Here is an 18,839-nt window from a genome sequence, read left to right as displayed (position 1 = left end):
AAGTCGTTTATATATTTTTGTTTGAAATCACACCCGCTAAAATAATAATCCAAAACACAGTATTTCTTTAATTCCAAAATTTATGCAAGTTTACAAATCAGTATACCACCACACAAAGTAGTGAAAGAAGAGAAGATTTGTTCAGCAACATTTTACTATATCATAACAATGTTCAAATATTGTTGAATTTGACATAGCATTGAAAGACTTTTTTAATATAAAGAATTAATGATTGAACAAGGAGATACAGGGAATACCATTACTTTCTTCAGTTCTATCCAATGCAATATTTACCTCCTAGAAAATATTGGTGATATGCTGTATCTAGTTCATATGAGCTCTATTGCCATTAAAAACCTGAAACAAGGTGGGAACTGACAAAGTGAAACAAGAACTTATTAATTATTAAAGTTAATAAATAGAAACATTACAGCAAAATATGTTCATTTCACTCCTTTTTCTCCCTTTCTCTCTATACATATACTTCCATGAGTTTTGGTGGGGGTTTTTTTCCAGATTTCTGTTAAATAGAAGCTTTAAGCTATTCTGGAGAATTTACTTTTTTTCTTTTTTTTTTTAAATTTGATCCTCAAAATATTTTTGCATCAACCTAATAAAAGCTTCCAGAATCACTTTTTCTATTAAAATCTAGGTCCCAGCAGTGAGCATTGCACTGAGCTTTGTACAGTAAGAATACGGATAGAAACAATAATGGAACTAAATGTGGCCTGTAAAGGCAGGAGGCAAGTCTATCCTTTTTTTTCACCCTGAGTATGTTTTTATTTTAGTTTGCAGCAGTGGCACAGGTCTTAACTCCTTAAGAAATTACCAAAAAGAGATGATGTGAAAGCATTAAAAGATGCAGTTCAGGTGTGCCTGACAGTTTCATGCAAACGTAGGCTTTTAGCTTGGTTTGCTTTATCATTAAAGCATTAACAGACATTAAGACATGGGTGGATAGTCTAGTCCCTGCTTAGTATGCCAGCAGTGCTCACACAGACCTGTCCTGCTAGGTAGCCAGGTGACAGTGTGGCTCTTCCTACCCTGGCTCCAACCCCTGCCGGCTGCAGCCGTTGAAGGGATTTCAGCTGATTCCCAGGCTGCCAGACTAGATTAGACATTTTTAGTCTGTGCTGGCTGGATCTTCCTCCCACTTTATGATGATACAAAATTAGGGCTCAGATTAAATTTATAGTCAGGTTAATTGACTGCTGTTTTGAAACAAATTCTCTGATGTAGTTGTAGTAGTACTTGTTACAGCTCTGAGTTTGAAGCATTTCTACAGGAAACAAAGCACTAATCTCACCTGGAAGGAGTGGTCTAATGGTCTAATTTCTTAATATCAGGGGTGCTTTAATGCCTTTGTTTCACAGCTTTCATTTCATTTTCAAGGTAAAAAATAAGAAGTGGTCACCTGATAAGGTTTTTACATATCAACACCGAGGCTATGGTGCTTCTCTAAGAGGTACTTAGTGTGGCCAGAGCAGGTGGTGGGTATGCCCTGCCCCACACCACATCAGAGGTCAGGAAAGGCCACCACAGCAAGGGACATGGACAACTGTAGGTAAATGATAAACTCAACAAATAAATGCAGTCTTGTAGACCTACAAATGGCTGCAAATACTTTCAGTGATTTTGAAGAGATGGTGCTCCTGGTCCTAACATGTTTCAAATCACCAGCTGAAATGGTATTTAGCTTAAGTAATCATTAGCATTCAGTTTAATTTTTTTTTTTGCACTTGTTGAGTCAACATATATATTACAATTTGAGAAAATTCATATAGACTGTATTTCAGCTAAAAAGACTAATATGTATTACCTGAGAGAGACAAGAGACATTGTAGAATCATTTACATTTTTTATGTGAAGAAGAAATTAGGATTTGATTAAGCATCCATTCTTTTGCACCCACAGCAACATGGTGTGATGCATGATTCTACTGATAAACATGATATATGAGGTAATTTCAGAAACCACTACTTCATGCTACTAATTTTCTCTTTGTATGGCTGTAGACATCTGAGTTCATATATGACTCTGTGGAACATTAGGTATAATATGTGTAAGGTTTGTCATATGTTGTGGATGACATTTAAATTATTTGTCCAGTTTGATAAAAATTAATATACTGCTCCCTATTAGCCAGCTGGACTGTACTATGTGTCACATGGAAAGTGTTACTTTTGTTTTGCCTTTTCAGCATATTTTTATTTTTTTCCTCAAGGACTACTCACTTATTAATTTCTCAGGACTTATCCTGATTTTTATCTTCTAACAGGCATGCGGCCCCATAGACAAGTATACAGCATATTATTTCCAATGGGCTGTTGATGCAACTCGAAGACATTTCAAATCATCAATATGGAGGGCTAGGAGATGCAGCAGAAACAGACTTCAGGCAGCTCAATAAGGTAAAGCAAACTTGCTTCACTTCGCATAGTGACATACCAAATTCTCATTATTTTTTATTGCATGGATAACACTTTCCAACTGTTGTTTTTCTGCCAGTTGATCTTTAGAATATAAAAATAGTATATACAATTCTATGTCTGTGTGTGGGTATAATACAAAATGGATAGTTTATAGTTCTAATTCTGCAAGCATACTACATTTTTACATAAGTTTCAATAAAGGCAAATCCTTTTGTCCAGTTACATAAATTTACTTAATTAGTTTGCTGAATTGTGGGTCAAAGAATGCATCTGATTGTCATAAAAAATAAAAAGAAATTAAAAATTAACTCAGCATCTCCATCGAGGCTAGTGTTCTGCCTCTAGCAATGGCTTGTAGTGAACACTTTAAAAAAACCTCCAACCCCAGAAGGAGGATAGGAAAAGCCTAAATGATACCTCACCTAAGTATCCTCATTTCTTATGACATATTGCAGCTTGAAGAAGTCTGAGCTAGAAGTTGTATCCTCACCTTTGCATTTTAACTATTAAAATGAAAAGGCAGCACATAACTTTCCATCCATGCTCCAGGCCTAGAATAGAGGAATATGTTCTTGCAAAGTCAAGTATTTAACTTCGTCCTAAGAGTTTAACAACTTTTACTTTGCTTGTGTAACCCATACGTACCCTGGCACGTGAGAGGAGCTACTGTCTTATATAAAGTATATATAGTCTTACCTTACCTTTGTCCAAGTTATTCTGCCTGTGCAACAGCTATCCTTCTGCCTTTAGTATCTTGGCTGCTTTCAAGTGTTTTGATGGGATTAAGGCAACACTGAGGTCTGTTTAATTGCTTCACTTGTTTCCTTTGAAGTGAAATACTGTGCTTTATACTTCAAAGTCAACATAGTAGACCTTTATATGATTTTGGACACACATTTCTAAATTTGGCAACATCAGCAAAAAAAAAAAAAAGTTTAAGCAGAACTCTTCTAGTGTAAGTTTTAAGTTTACTCATCAAATTCTAAAAATAAAAATTAGCATTGTACCAGAATTGCTGACAAACCTTAACTCTAATGGCTTGATAATTCCTGCATGATTTAGTGCCAAAGAATACATTTTCACTGCTTCCTTGATGTCAAAGTAGTGTTTCTATATTTTTAAAATGATGGGCCTCCCAGAAGCTAAACTGTTTTCTGCAAATGGAATCCTAATGGCTCTTATTGATTCCATTAAAAAAGGAAGGTGCTGCTTGCTTTTCTTTGCTACAAGCATGTAGATGGTTATTTTATTTCGTTATTGATATTTTGGGCCTTGTACCTCATTAGAGTTTTTACTAAAATGTAAGGGATCCTAACATCATAAAAATCTTCTTTAAAAATGGTTTACCAATCTCTTTAAAAATAATAGAGTGACGGCTGTTGGAATGCACTCTCCTGTTATTAGAAGTGCTCTTTCCTAAAATAATCCACCCCATTTATGCAAACCTGGTCTTGTTGTAAATAGCACTGAAGAGGGATATCTAATTTTAGCCACCAAATCGCCTTTCTGCCTTTAGGCTGACATCTAAAACAACAACCTTCAATTTTATAAACTAAAAACATTCCACAAGAATCTATTGCAGATTTACTGAGGTAAAAATCACATCTACACAGATCTTTTATTGCCAGAAAAGGAAATACTTACACTTCATAATTAAAAACTGAACAGGGCGCATAAAAGACAAAAATAAATTGTAATATGTACACACATTAGAAAGGATAAATAGCAAATATACTGTAATACTGCATTAAAAGTATGCATATGTGAATTCCAGACCCACCCCCCAAATGTTGTGTACATTAATCAAAGGATAAATAAGTGCTAATATAAGACAGAAAATTTCTTAGTGTAAACAATGCCACGGGCTTTTTAATGGGCCTTTGGGCCAACTTAGAAAAATCATGTATTGCCTTTCACACTCCATACCACTTAATTTTAATAGTACTGTATTCACATATACTATTTCAAGATAGTATAAAAAATTACAAATCTAAGAAGCATTCTTCACACTGAACAAAAGCAGGCTGCAGACACTCCAAGGATTTTCCTTCACTTTTACAGGACCACTGGCTGAAGACATACTGATCATCTGGGAGTTCTTCCTCAAAGCAATGCAAGAGTCCTTAAATGGAAAAAGTCACATTAGTAATCACTCCTCAAGCATACTAGCAAAGACTTCTGTGCCTAATTTTATTCTACTTTTGGATTCACACTGGCATGATGTCGAAGTCACCACTGCCTGCCATAATGAGAAAGATAATGATCCCTCTGGTTTGAATGGCAAGTGACAGACAGCAGGGAGTGTTTCTAAACATGAAGCATTTCATTGAACGTTATCAAACTTCAAATCCTCTTTATGTCTTTCTGAGGATCCAGAGTATGTTAACATTAAAAACCAAAAAATATGTGGCTTGTTCTGTATGAATGTTCAATGTATTTTCCTGAAGCATGCACATTGGGATTTTAAAAAAGACAGATGAGTTAATTTCTGGCAACTGTATTTACTGGCACCAAAGAAAATGACAGTTCTTCACTAAAGTAGTGATAACATGAGGACTTATGGCTTGCTGTCTTTTTAAGACAGGCTGTAGCCATTAAAAAAAACCAAATAAACACGCACAGTTGCTCACACACTCTTTTTTTTTTCCTTTAAATAATTCTTCCCACTGTGCATCATTAGGCAGTTCCATCCATTCCACTTTTCTCTGTGGACTGACAAGCGAAGACTCTCTTCCCCCAGCTCTCAGTCCTTTTCACACACCCCCTCCCTCGCAGTTACCCTCAGTCACAACCCTATGAAATCTGATAGTTCCTGGTAGCAGGCTCTCAAGCGATTGTCTTCAGCACTTCCTGACTTGTGGAGCTCTGATGAAGAAGTCCACCAACTCGTCTGTGTGGGGTAGCCACAGACTGTGGTCTGTCTGAACACGGACAAATGCTTCACGTGAGTTCTCCTCCTAGACAAATCATTTGTCCATTGATAAAGACGAGGGCCACTTTCTTCATTAACGTGAGGGTAAACTGTAGCACACACTCATACTTAAGTTCCAGTGCAATCTCAGGTCTTCAGGATGCAATGATTTCCCAAAAGAAAACTGTTACATGAAATATGGGATGTGGTCAAACTGTTATGGACGATGAAACCTGAAAAGATAAATTAAAAAACTTAGAATTATATTATTTCAACTGAAAATGAACCTGATCCTCATCCTTCTCTCATAGCTGTTTACTTTTTTGGCCCAAACAGAATTACTCCTGATTTTCCTGGTCTATGTGGGTTTAGAGGCACACCTATTATCACTCGCTGTCCATCTCTCTCTACTTATAAAACCAAACAGGGATTCGGTGTGGCTCAAGCACTGGTGTATCACTGTCTGTCCATACCATTAACCTGTCACTGTGGTCCCTGGCATGGTTTGGCTTGGGTCAACCAGCTCTTTCAGGTACTGCCTGGGCGTGTTTGGCATCAGCCCAGGACAACAGGCAAGCTGGGTATGGGGGGACATCGCCCTGTTTTGGGGTGAGAGGGATAGGTTAATTGTATGAATGCAAGCTATGCCAAGCCTGCCTCAGGGCCAGAGAACAGTGTCCAGTCTGTTTTGTTTGCCAGTATAGATTTAGCCATAATTGCATCCACTATTTGGATGACAGTAGCTACTATGGGAAAAGCTTTGATAAACTATAAGACTTAAATTTCTGGGTTTTAATCCTTGTGCAAAGTGATGCTAAAAAAAGGTTGCTTTTTTTTAAAGTAAGCAACAACTTTTATAGCACTGCAGATGCTTTCTTCCTATTATCAGCTGAGGCACATGAAGGCCCAAATATATCTCACTGTTTTTTAGGCTTTTAGGTAGAGCATGTACATTGCTCCAGATTGCCTATATGATGGCTAGAGAGATGGATTGCTCCAAAAGGTGTCACCAACCTTTTCTACAATGTTAGGAACCTACAGCAATTGAAATTCTAACTCATCTTAAATGTAATGAATCCAAGCAAAAGGGTAAGAAGGACACCAGTATCAGATTCTCAATGTATCTATCACCAGCCATAAATATCTCTTTAAATGGCTTATAAAATGCATCTGTCCATGAAGTAGTAAAATATGCAACAGCTTGAAAAAAGGCACAGGTAATGATGCACGTAATACAATGGAATTACCTAAGTTTTTGTTTGACACATTTTCTCTTAACAGTTCCAGAGAAAAGAAAACAAGCCACACATTACCCCACATTACAAGCTGATTCAGTACAATAAAGGGATGCATTTCTCAAATAAAGGAGGTGTACACAAAAGCTGACATTCACAAGTATGCAGCTCATCTGCTAAGTGAAGGTACAGTGGACTGCAATAAAGACATAGGGTTTTTGTATTTGTGTTGAACGATATAGTGGACTATATATAGCATTTCCATTAGAAACACTTTATTAACTAATATCCTCTTTCCAAACTTCTATGTATTTCTCTATTTTTAGAAACTTGGTTTCTTGGATTCTCTCATGAAATAACAGAAAGAATCAGTCTAAATTACTAGGAGTAGAAAAACAGTTAAACTGACAGTCATTGCTGTAAATGATGAACAATTTTAATTTTCCATGTTTAAAATAAAATTTTAACAATTCAAATATGTTGTAGTACTGATTAGAATATTAAAGCATCTTATATTTAATCTGTAATAATATAGGAAACCATATCCTATAAACTATTTTTTGTTTAGTAAGCAGCTTCGTTGTCTCATTCTATCACAGAACTTTATGAATAAGGCTTTGTTAACCAGCTGCCAATGCACTTGCCTTTTGGTTTGCATTATTTCAGTGATCTCCTTGGAAAGAATCAATCTCTCTAGCTAGAGGCTTCTGTCTATGGTTTTCTTAAATCACTTTTTTTTTTATCAATCCAAATGTAGCAGAAACTACATAATTTTTAATGAGAGGTCCCAGAGGAAATGGGATCTCTTTTTATTTTCAAAATTGCAATTGACTTAAAACATCTGCACCTTATTTTGCTCTTAATTAGCTTTTTCTAGTGTTACTCTTCTGACTTCCGTGCAGTGACTCCACAAAATGATCAGTGAAACAAAAGAGGGTCGAGAGGGAACAGAGAACCTGATTTCTCTCATGTTGAAATTCTTTCGGGACCCTATGGAACCATTGCCTGTATTTACCATTATTTGGCTGTGCCTATTTTTTGCTCCATTTTCCAAGGCCCTCTTCGAAAAAAAATAATTCACTTTTTAACTGGTTTGTCACTCCACTGGATTCCTGGTTCAGCTTTCAAAAATCCAATTGTAATAAGTCTCAACTGTTTTCGAACCTCATGAAAAAATATCCGATTATTTTTGTATGACTCATGCCTATCTGTTACTTATGCTTCGATATTGCAGTGCAACTCAGGAAACACAACAATGTAAGCAGGGAGTTGGTTTCTATACCTGCTATTTTTATTCTCTACCTTGGGATGTCCTTTTTTTAAAAAGCGGTATTTTTATATATTCTGAAAAAGATACACTACCTAGTAGCTGAAGAGACAATTACATCAGAAGCCAAATGAAGATATACATCTCCGTGTTTGAAAAGAACATTTTCTAATTGTCAGAATGTGACACTAAATTAAAACCTTACCTCCTGGTTAATCTCCTGGCTTGGGTTTGCTGCCTGTGAAACTGGTTTGATTTTCTGAAAATGAATTTGTTCATGTTGTATCTACACAGAAGTAACTTTACATTATTATTAAAAAAAATATCCATGTTTTGGTGAGAAAGGAATCACTGAAGTTGTGAAATCAGGCAATGAAGCAGAAGAGGCATGAAACATCCATATCCCATTTTGAATTCTCCTGTTACACACTCTTAAATTAGAAGGTTCACACTAGGATCCCTAGCTTGGATCCTGAGTTTGGTTGAAACAGTAACAGGAAACAGAAAGGATGAAGTTTTAGGCAATTATTTTTATTTGACTTAATTCTCTGTAGAAGCAAAGACAATAATACTGTGTACGCAACATTGGCTGATCCTAACATCAGGTTTTGCTTGCTGGTCTCCGTTTTCAGCCTTTGTAACTTCCAAGAAGCATGAACACATGCCACGGGGATGACAGGAAATGTCTCCCTCCCCCTAGGAATAACTGCCAAATTTTAAGGCCTGCTAAAAACTATGGACACTTCAGAGCTCTTGGAAACAATAATGCTTCAGACAACAATTTGGTGTTATCCAAAGCAGAGAACAAAACAAATCCAGATTAACAGATAAGAAGTGGCAAAAAGGGAATCTATCTTGTTCCCCAGAAACTGCTGCCAGGCACCTAGGTGACCCTTAGAAAGCTTGCCAAAAGACTGGCAAGCTTTTCTGAAGTTCAACACATCATCTAGTTTTCACTTAGCAAATGCATCTACAAAAGTGTATACTTTCATGAGCAAGGGAGTGCTGCCAGAGAAGGAAATCCCTTTATTTTTGTGCGCTTGAGGACTACTAACTTTATCTGTGAGAACCACCGAGTTCTTTCAAAGGACTATTTTTTAGATGCCCCAAACAATCTTTTTCTGTGCAACCAATCCATTGCAGTCACCTTCACTGCTGTACCAACTAGAGGTGGCATCAACAACACTGGGAATTCTAACAGAATCACTGGGAATTCTAACAGAATCACTGATGAAATTCAAGGGGACTCATGGTAGGAATCCATACAAATCATGACACAACTGCAGAGGACTTGCAGAAAGGCAGAGGGTTGCTGTCAGGCCCATGTCTCACACTTATGCAAGAAGAGGGATTCACCCACCTGGTAAATTGCCGACTTTCCTCGTGTACTTCCATTTCTGTGCTTTTAAATTCATTCAGTTCTTTCCGTATTGCTGCCTAATAAATATGAAATTTGAATATTAATTTGAAATATGAATATGAAATATGAATTTTAAGGAAAGTAATGAATATGAAAGAAACCTTTTGCACTTTCCTTACAGCTCCTATTTCAAGTCTCCCTTACTATAATCCACAGTTCTCACACATTTCTGATCATCAACATGAATTACTTTTTTCAATTACAGCTGTTTGAAGCAGTCTTACATTACAGAGAAACCCAAAGCATCAAGCACCAACAATAAACAAAGAAACACCAAATCTACTTCAACGGGTGAACCAAGCCCCCACTGAAATACGAAATACAGCACTTCCTACAGACAAAAATGAGCAAGGGATTGGGTTACTTTGCAATCACTTGATGAATATGCAGCCAGGAGGGGGATGTATCTCCAGGCACAGCCCCTGAGGAGCTGGTGAGTCACTCCACCTGCACAGGCACTGTGCACACAGCAGGGGCCTTGTCTCTGTAGACAAGGTCTACCTGTCTACCCCACTGTAGACAGGTCTTCAGGAATGCAAGATGAACAGCAATTTTTTTAAAGTGGAATTAGTCATTTAGTTTGATTAGTTTTATGTAAAGTGACATGAAATATTTGGACATTTCAGGCTTATGTTTTCAGTTGGCAGATACTGAGGAACAGCAAAAATTCAGTGCATTTGTAAATGCTTTGTTGCTTATGTTAAGAGACTGATAAGCAATTTACTTCATCAAGTAATAAATATAATTTCTGAAATATTCTAATATACTACAAGGGGTTTTATTTCTATGCCACATGCCTTCCTACCTTTACTGTGAAAGGAAATGGCAGATTATTCTTACTCTTTTCTTTCACTATTTTAAATAAAGACAGTATCAGTTCATTAAGCCCTAAAGAAATGTCATCTGGTGTGTATCTTTTCAATGCAGAACAGGCAAGCAGCATGATAGAATTATAGCATCACCAGACTGCAGTCTCATAAATGAGAAACTTCATTTTAAGCAGGGGATGGTTCTGTTTAGCCACAACAGCATGCTTACATGAAACTGCTGTTATAGCTAGGAAAGGGGCAGCAATTTCTGAGCACCAAATCAGCAGCAAAGACACTAGAGCTCCAGCTCCTTAATATAGTTACAGTACAATTTTCTGCTCCCACTGGAATTAGAAGAATGACTTCCCTGGGAAAAAAAACGAGTGAGGGAGTTTCCAGGCAACCCTGGGTATGCCTTTCTGCTAAGGCCAACAAACATGGGGCTCACAGAACCAGCCCTGGGCACCTGTTCATTACAAAGTTAATTGAAATTAAAAACTGCTATACTGAAGTAGGTAGAAAACTCCATTGGTTTTAATAGTTCAGTGTACCCTGGCTGGACTCAGGTCAAAGTGGAGGAGCTGGGTGCTTTAATGTCCCACACACTATGTGAGGATTAGACAGTGCTCAGCACCTCCCAGAAACAACACATACAAACACTTCTGGCTACATTTTTAATGTCTCCACCTTGACTTGATATGAGATTCTCATTTGATTGTAAGATGAGCTGGCAGTTTTTTAATATTAATATTAAAAAATGCAAGCTGAAATAAAATTAGTGCTTCACCATGTTGAGCTAAAAGACAGTGAGTGCTTGCACATATCGCTTTTCATGTCAAGCACATGTCATCGGACTTCCATAAAAGTAGGTTCAGATCCACTGCTAAAAGGGCCATTTGCTACCTAAATCCTACAGCTTTCCTTTTTAAGTTCCTTTCCTATTAAGTGGTATAGGATGGAAATGGAAGAGTATTTTATGGTAATCTTTGATCTCTTTTTCAAATGAGAGTCACAGAATCTTTTGTCTCATCATTTGTAGTTAGGTAGAGGAACTATAAGCTGTACGTTTTAGGGGCAAATTTCCCATGAAGCTGCACTGCATGCACACAGTCAGCTCCTGCACTGGTTGTTGTGACCAAGATCCCTGAGGAGGATAAAGCAGTTTCTACCTTTTTGCACTCAAATGAGTTGCAAAAGTAACTCTCAGTGGCAGAATTTGCCTGAATTCCACAGGTCAGGGCCACCTTTGCTAAGCATTTATCTGGCTTTGCAAGGATTTAAAAATTAGAAAAATTAGGAAAAAAGATTAGAAATTCTGGGCTGAACTGTCATAACAGAGGTGGCAAATATGCTCTTAGTGGGCACTTGAGTAGGTTTTCTTATCTGCAAGCAATAGTACCATGACAATCTCGCTGTCTCCAGCAGATGTCATTTGTGATGCTGGCATCAAGAGAATGTAAACCAGAGGAAAGCTCCACAAAAATAACAGATGCAAGCATTTTCTTATAATCTACATTTGTCCCTTGCCTTGTCTGCAGGAGTTAACCTGGCCCAAGGCTTGTCAGCACGACGGTCATAATCCGGAGAATCCGTGACTTCCACATACTCGTTAAATCGAAGGATTCTTCTTGCTTGAAGTTCAGCCACTGTAGGCCTCAGACTGAGCTGTAAGCAGGAGGCAGAAAGTAATACACTTAATAAGATGAAATAAAGTAAAATAAAATCCGAGGGTATGATGTAATCTCAAGAGAACTTTAATGGTATTTCTAAATAGGGTCACTTTCAGGTGTCTATAAAAAGCACCATCCCGGGAGTGCTGCACAGGAATGGGGAGGCAGCACAACCTAATTTTTTCAATTATAAAAATAGTCTTTGTCAGACAGGTCACAGGGAATCATGACAGTTATCCCTGAAATATTAATTGTGACTTTGCAACTGTCACAGCATTTACTCCACTAGGCCATTTGCATCAATGATTATACAGTTTGCTGTGTTAAACTGTAATACTGAAATAAGCAGGATTTGGAACTACCTGCCTAACTAAAAAAATTGGGTTTGACCATCTGGGGGTCATTATGATGCCAAATTGTTTCACTCACCTCAAACAATATTCACTTTAATTAACTAAGGATGATCATATTAAGGAAACTGTATTTTTGCAGAGAAGAGCAGACTAGAGATACTTATGAAAACTCCCCACATCCTGTCCCAGAACAGCAGACCCATAACTGCTCCATTTCCAGGGACAATGAGCATGATCCCACCTGCAGAAGCTAGGACCACCAATGTGGTTAGAAGATCGGTGAAGGGATTTTGTAGGGCTTGCATTGCTTTGCTGCCCCCTTCACTGCTCTAAGATCTACAGGTGTGGCTGCCCTCCAACATATGTGACAGCTCACAGAGGAAACGTGTCACTTATCTCCCCTGCTTACACAGACAAATATTAAGCATGGCCAGACTCTGTATGCTTTTCCAGGTGTGGGAAACTGGACAGGATGGAGTTTCCCCCAAGATAGATTTGGCTTGTACTGCTTTTTAAGCAGATTTCTAATCTGGGGACATGACTGATGGACATCTGAAGTAATGTCTACACAATGATTTTTAGACTCTTATAAAACATAATTCTATTTTCACAAATACACAATACAAAAAACACATCATCACCTTTCTACTGAGTCTACGTTTTATTTCTCTTTTGGCTTCCTGTTCCTCTTCTTCATTCTTCTCTGTTTTCAGAAGAGATAAAAAGGAGTGAATATTTAAGTATTATAACTGCACATAATGTATATCTGTTGGTTGAAAGCTTCAGAACTTTAAGTCCTGGCTCACATTTCCTCATATTTCTGGATGGTGCTGCATGTGTTGTCTGCTTTTTGGCTTTTGTTTGCTCTCATTCTTTTCCCTATCCGCATTTCCCCTGATTCTGTAGACATCTCAAGTCAACTGTGGGTCACGAGCACAGCAAAGAGGAGGTGCCTGTCATTTCCTTTCTGTGCATCAGCAAGCAAGTACCCTGAAAGAGCTGCCTAATGTTTCAGTTAATTATTTTAACAAAAAACTCACTGTTGCTTTTACTTCCAACATGCCATCTCTTGACTTTAGAGTGAGAGTCTAGTTATTCATAAGTGTCAAGAAAAAAGTTTGCTCTGAGTATTTAAATCAGACAAGCATCTTCTACTGCTACAGGACACAATGAATCAATGAGATTTGTTTCACTGTCATTTGTTAGTGCAAATTGGTTTTATTACTTATATTTTTTTTCTGGTTTTATAAGGGGGGCATAAGATTCAGCCCTCTTGGTTAAGGGCCACTGGCTATACCAGATAAATGAGTTCAGCACAAATATACACATGCATTTTTGGAATGTATTTGGGCATGTGACTAAAATGTGGTTTTAACAAATTTCTGTGCTAACCAAACTTGATTTCTTGATTGACAGTGAAAAGCACACTTACAAAGACATGTTCATATGGGCTTAGCATGTTTCTAGATTGATGTACAGTTTGCAGAATATTATTTGCCCTTTCAGTCCACCTCTGATGGTTATATTCTGAAATATCCTATCTAGAGATATCCATAAAATTTTGATCCTGTTTTATTCACGGTTTAGGATTACGGACACCACATTATAGTTCAAGGGTAACTATAAATTTAAAGGAATTAATTTGCTGTGGATACAGCCAACCTGTATAGATGAAAAGGCAGTTTTAAATCCTAGTATAGTCATATTTGCCCTGTTTCCTATGTCCAGCTTGCTATGTTAGTATAGGTAACGTAGCTACAGAAGAGTTTGTGTATCATGACTTACACACTGGAGGCAATGCTACAACAGGATACCTTGTGGTACTTGCAGATTTCCTTTGCTAACTCAAAGGCTTTCATAGAAGAAAAATACAAGGGAAAGGAGAACAGGACAAATTATTAAAATGAAAAAGAAGAAAGATACAGTAGGAAAAAGGCAACGCCAGCCCAAGATCTGCTCTGTGAGAAGCATCCAACACCAACCCCAGGTTTCCAAGAGCAAGATGCAATCTCACAGTCTTGCTGCCAGGATTAGGCTGGATCTCATATTGGTGGTGATTTTACTGAGATACTGAAACGTGGATGTAATTTATGGCTTTTCTCTTAAATGGAAAAGAAATTGATGGCCTGCTTCCATAGAGGAACTGTAAATGGACTAAAACTGAAGTATGAAGAGTTATAGATTAATCTACATTTAAATTTTTTAATTAATATATCTATCAATAAACAAATTGGGTGTATTTAAGGACTTTGGACTCTAAATGAGAACTCTTTTCATAAAATCCTCACCTAAAAAAAAAAATCGAAAGCTCTCTAGCTGTTTTAGGACAGATAAATCATCTGCAGGCTTTTGTTTAAACATCCTGTCTTTGCAATCAGTAGACATTGTAGCTGAGGTAATTAAACACAAACTATTAATTTGGGGTTCCATTCACCTGGGAATCATCTGACATAAAAAATTTTGTCCCTTCATGAATGGTCTACCTTGGAAACTCTCCAGTAGCAGAAATAGCAAAAAAAAAAAGCAGCTGAATATACACATCACTGTACTGTCCTTTCCTTAACTTAATTCATAAAATAAATTGTGCATTATTCATATCTTGACATTTCTTTGCTATCTAAACCAGTGTCTCCTAAGAAGCAGCAACAAGATGCTTCACGTAAGAAATAGGGGCTCAGACTGCTTAATGCATACCTTAAGGAACTACCAACAGCATGGTCACCTGAAATACTGTTTTTCTATATTTTGAGGGAGGATACAATACCGTAAAAGAGTTAGTCTGGACATTTAGGAAGGTTGAAGGTTAGCTGCCTATCCCAAGCTGTAAAGCTACCTCCCTGTGGGTACCAGATGACTGCACAAAGGGACAACTGAACAAGGGAAAATACCCAAAAATAGGCAACATGCAAGGCCGTCATTATAGCTGCTGGGCAGAGGTCCAGGCAGGTCCTGGAACAGGCTGTCGAAGAGAGCTGGCAGCCCATCTTCTGGAGGACAATACCAGCAGGAGGCATTAGGCCCTTCCTTCACTCCTGATGCAAAGCAGGAAGGATCAAACCCATGGGGAACAGATAGTCTTCTGTGTGAGAGGTCCGGGGACAGGATGTATTTTATACATTCAAGTTGGTTTACTTCTAGGAATAAAACTCAAGAGCTAAAGGAAATGGACTGAAATCTGGTGGTTGCTGCTAATCTACTGAATCTGTTGTTTGGCAAACAGGCCTCTGTCTCTGGCACTGACTCATGCCTAAAGCACCAATTTCCCACCTCTGGCCTGCTGGGCAGAGCGTTGCTTTAAGCCTGGTGCTACAGAAACACTGCCTGGATACAAATTCCTTCAAACAGTAAAATCTACAGTGTATTTTCGGTCTTTTAAGGTAAAAGTTTTGAAAGTTGCTGTAATGAGTTAAGAAGATATGTGATGCTAAAAATAATGGGTCTAGTGCTCCTGGTTCCTTCAGGTATTGTGGAAAATTCCAGCCAGAGGGCCAAGATCTGGCTGCAGGTGACTCACTTGCCCAAGCAGGAACACATTAATGCACAGAAACACACTTCTGCTTTCCACCTTAAAAGCAGATCTAATCTGTGTAGCGTGGAGAAAGAAAATATAAACACAGCATTCCCAGCTGCAAGTCCCCTCCTCAGATGTCCCGCTGCTGCCTTATTGGCAAAGGACCAGCCTAGCAAGCGCCCTTTGCTTCCAGAAGTCTCTGGTTAGATCCCAGCAAAACTATGGCTTCCCTCCTTCCCTGCCTGCACCTCCTAAGAGGTCAAACTGGGTTCTGAATCCTAACTGAAACAATTTTGTTTATCATCACTTATTGTGGCCGTCAAGTTAAACAATCCACTCTCCAAAGTCAAACCAGCAGCCTCCCTGGCATCTATACCTTATTGCTCCTGCAACTTTTGCCATATTAAATTTGGTCACCTTCTGTTCTTTGAGACATTTGTTTTGCAGCAGTAGGGGAAAAGAGAAAAGAGAATTTTTCCTGCCCGAGGACTGTTCTGTTCTTGACCAGAAAGTACTCCTGGAGTACTGAACTTTCCATTGTGTCCCTATGGGATTAGCTATGTTTAGACTTCTCTGTGGCTTGCTAGGGAAAGAGAAAGAAAAGACAAACAAAGCACTTGCTCCTCACAGTGCTCTGAAACACACAAAGTGGTTTCTTTCTCTTTCCTGATTTTACATTAATATTCCTTAACTAGCACTGACAGCTAAAGCCAGTTTTCTATAAAGCCAAACCCTGTCTTCTACAAAGCCATTACTGGCAGGCATGCAGGTGCACTGTACATGAAGTTCACTGTCCTTTACCAATACAGGGAAAAAATACAGTTATCTTAATCTGAAATTCTTAGAAGACTAGAAAGTTTCTTTGCCATACTGCAGTACTATAAATACTGTTGGTTCAAAGCCAGTACACAAGAAACCTGTCTTTATAAAAAACACAGGGCTTTATGTATTCCTTCAAGTGGACTCTTGAGTTATCATAACTTTGTTTTAGTATGGGAAGTCTCAGAAGTCTGGATAGTTTTATTCAAACAGTTTTTATAGAAATCCGCCTGCAATGCCTTGCGATCATACGGAAACAGGATTTTCAGTAACTGGTTTATCTGGTGATATTATCAAAACAAAACTTCTTGCAAAACAGACTTCCTCACTAACTGGATATACAAAAAAAAGAGAAAAAAATACGGATTTTTTTTAACCTCTTAGAGGATTTGAGCTGAACTTATTCTGAAGTAAACATTTGGACCTTTACCGCTTAATGTAACCTCAAAGTCTATGATAAATATTACTCAAAACAATACTTCCCCTTAGCTGCAATTTATATACATGCAATAATATAATCCCTCCTCCCCATCCACTGCTTAAAAAAGAGGAAGAAGGAAACTTTATGAAAGAAATCCCACCTTACTCACAAAAGCTGACTACACCAACAAAGGCATTTAAGACATGTAAACATTTTCAAATGATCCATGGGAAGGGAATGCAATAATTTTGATTTAAAATATGAGTGCCTTAGGGCTGAGAGAGAACTTGCACCCTGAAAGGGCTCTGAGTCAGACTGTCACCACAAATCCTGGCTTGCTTTGGTTCACTTTGCTTTTTACAGATCATTTTCAACTTGAAATTTTGTATCTCAGAGATGAGCAAAAAGCAGTTTTGGATTCTCCACGTGCTTGCCAGGGACTCTGTGACTTTTTGTGATTTACCATTCTGCTCCCCAGCCTGTATTTTTTGCTCTCCCTTGCCTATTTAAGACAGCCCCTCGGCAGCAGCAGGGGAGGACAGCGGGAGGCACTGAGTGTAATGCTTGGTACACTGCCAAAAGCTTAAAGTAAACAAGTAGAAACAGGAGAAGAAATCTATTAACTGCTTTCAAGTCTTGAGCTACTTATTGCAAAATCAGTGAATAGAAAAAACACCGGCAAAAGTGATATTAAATACATTGCAGGTTCGCTACTAGGTTAGCTATCTCAAGATAAACGAGACCGAAAGGGCAATAAGGGAGCCCAGCTGGTACTCCCAGCTCAGTGGCCATATCTTGGCCCACCAAAGATGTTTTGGAATTACCTTTCTCACATAGTCCAGCATGAGCAATCTGTGATATAAAAAAATATTTATATTTCAAATTTTATCTTTATTTATCTACGCAATCTATAGGTTCAGAAATTGCAGTTTTAGGAAGTCTATTCACATTAGGTGCTGGATAGGAGTCTCATGACCCCTTTTTTGTGCACACATGAACTGTAGCTTCTCTCTTCAATAAGACATGGAGCTATTTGGCATCTGAGAGCTTGTACAACAGCAGTAAGATTTTATTAGCATGGATGGTTGCCTGAAAGCCAATAATTGCTGACTCCTCTGATTTGCTGGCTTGAAAAAGTGAGAGAGTCATCAGTCCATGGATGTTGTCAGGCAAACAGCCCATTTTCTTTTCCTCCATTACCATGCTGCACATCAGGGTTGCACAACTCTTCTGAATGATTGTTGGAAATAACAGCATTATTCCTTCTCTTTCATGAGGTGTGAAAAGTTCTCATGTCCTAAGAATAGATGAATTTTTTGATTTTTTTGGTATGTGTGAAAGACTTGCATGTGCGTTTTCTTCATTTATTTCTTCTACTTAACCATCAAATACTAGCTACTCCTGTAGAATGAATACAGGGCTAGATGGAGCTGGGCATGGCAACTGCTACACTATGTGTTTAGGTAACACCCATATTATGGAAAGATTCATAAAGGAAGACAAAAACTTCCTGTTCTGAAGAGTTTGCCAGCCTAAGAACAAAACCAACATAAGTAAATGGGAAATAGGAATAGAGGATAAATACCTAATGTACTTCATTCCTCTGCCCTTGACTATTTGAATTAAAGACTTTTTTTTCAGCAGGGATATTGAGGAAGGATTTAATAAATGGGAAGATATTTGGTGAGAATGTCTCATGAAGGTTTCAGTACAGAAGACATTTATGTCAAAAGTGAATATGAAGGCAAGCATGCTGAAGTACTCGGCACATACCTATTGTCTTTCCTCTGAACACTTTGCCTTACCTCTTTCTACTCCTCTTTCCAACCTCTGCCCTTACATCCCACCTTTGCCTCCTACATCTGATATTCTCTCCTCCTCCTCATAAAAATTAGGTGGAAAGTCAACTAGCCTAGAACTACTTCTAAGGGGCATCTAAATCATTCCTGGTCTTTTGGGACCACCTTCAAGAAGTGGGATTGTGACAAGCA

The 18,839-nt window shown here is 38.1% G+C and overlaps 1 protein-coding gene across 5 annotated transcripts in view; it reads right to left on the bottom strand.

Moving 5' to 3' along the window:
• Window positions 1-45: 45 nt before the first annotated feature.
• The window catches only part of PHACTR2 (phosphatase and actin regulator 2), a 138,846-nt gene continuing 120,052 nt past the window's right edge, over window positions 46-18,839 (bottom strand). For all 5 annotated transcript variants that reach the window (XM_027751473.2, XM_027751476.2, XM_027751475.2 and 2 more), the window contains 4 exons: window positions 12,739-12,800; window positions 11,602-11,739; window positions 9,206-9,282; window positions 46-5,576 (listed from right to left, as the gene is read on the bottom strand). In XM_027751473.2, the coding sequence (XP_027607274.2) occupies window positions 5,561-5,576; window positions 9,206-9,282; window positions 11,602-11,739; window positions 12,739-12,800 (293 nt within the window). In that variant the 3' untranslated portion in view covers window positions 46-5,560. The remainder of the gene's footprint in view (window positions 5,577-9,205; window positions 9,283-11,601; window positions 11,740-12,738; window positions 12,801-18,839) is intronic.

The sequence above is a fragment of the Pipra filicauda genome, unplaced genomic scaffold (assembly GCF_003945595.2).
Source record: "Pipra filicauda isolate LSUMZ 115617 unplaced genomic scaffold, ASM394559v2 scaffold55_size4083901_pilon, whole genome shotgun sequence".
NCBI lineage: Eukaryota > Metazoa > Chordata > Aves > Passeriformes > Pipridae > Pipra > Pipra filicauda.
The sequence above is the reverse complement of the archived record's forward strand: the minus strand, read 5'-3'. Positions and strand labels throughout refer to the sequence as shown.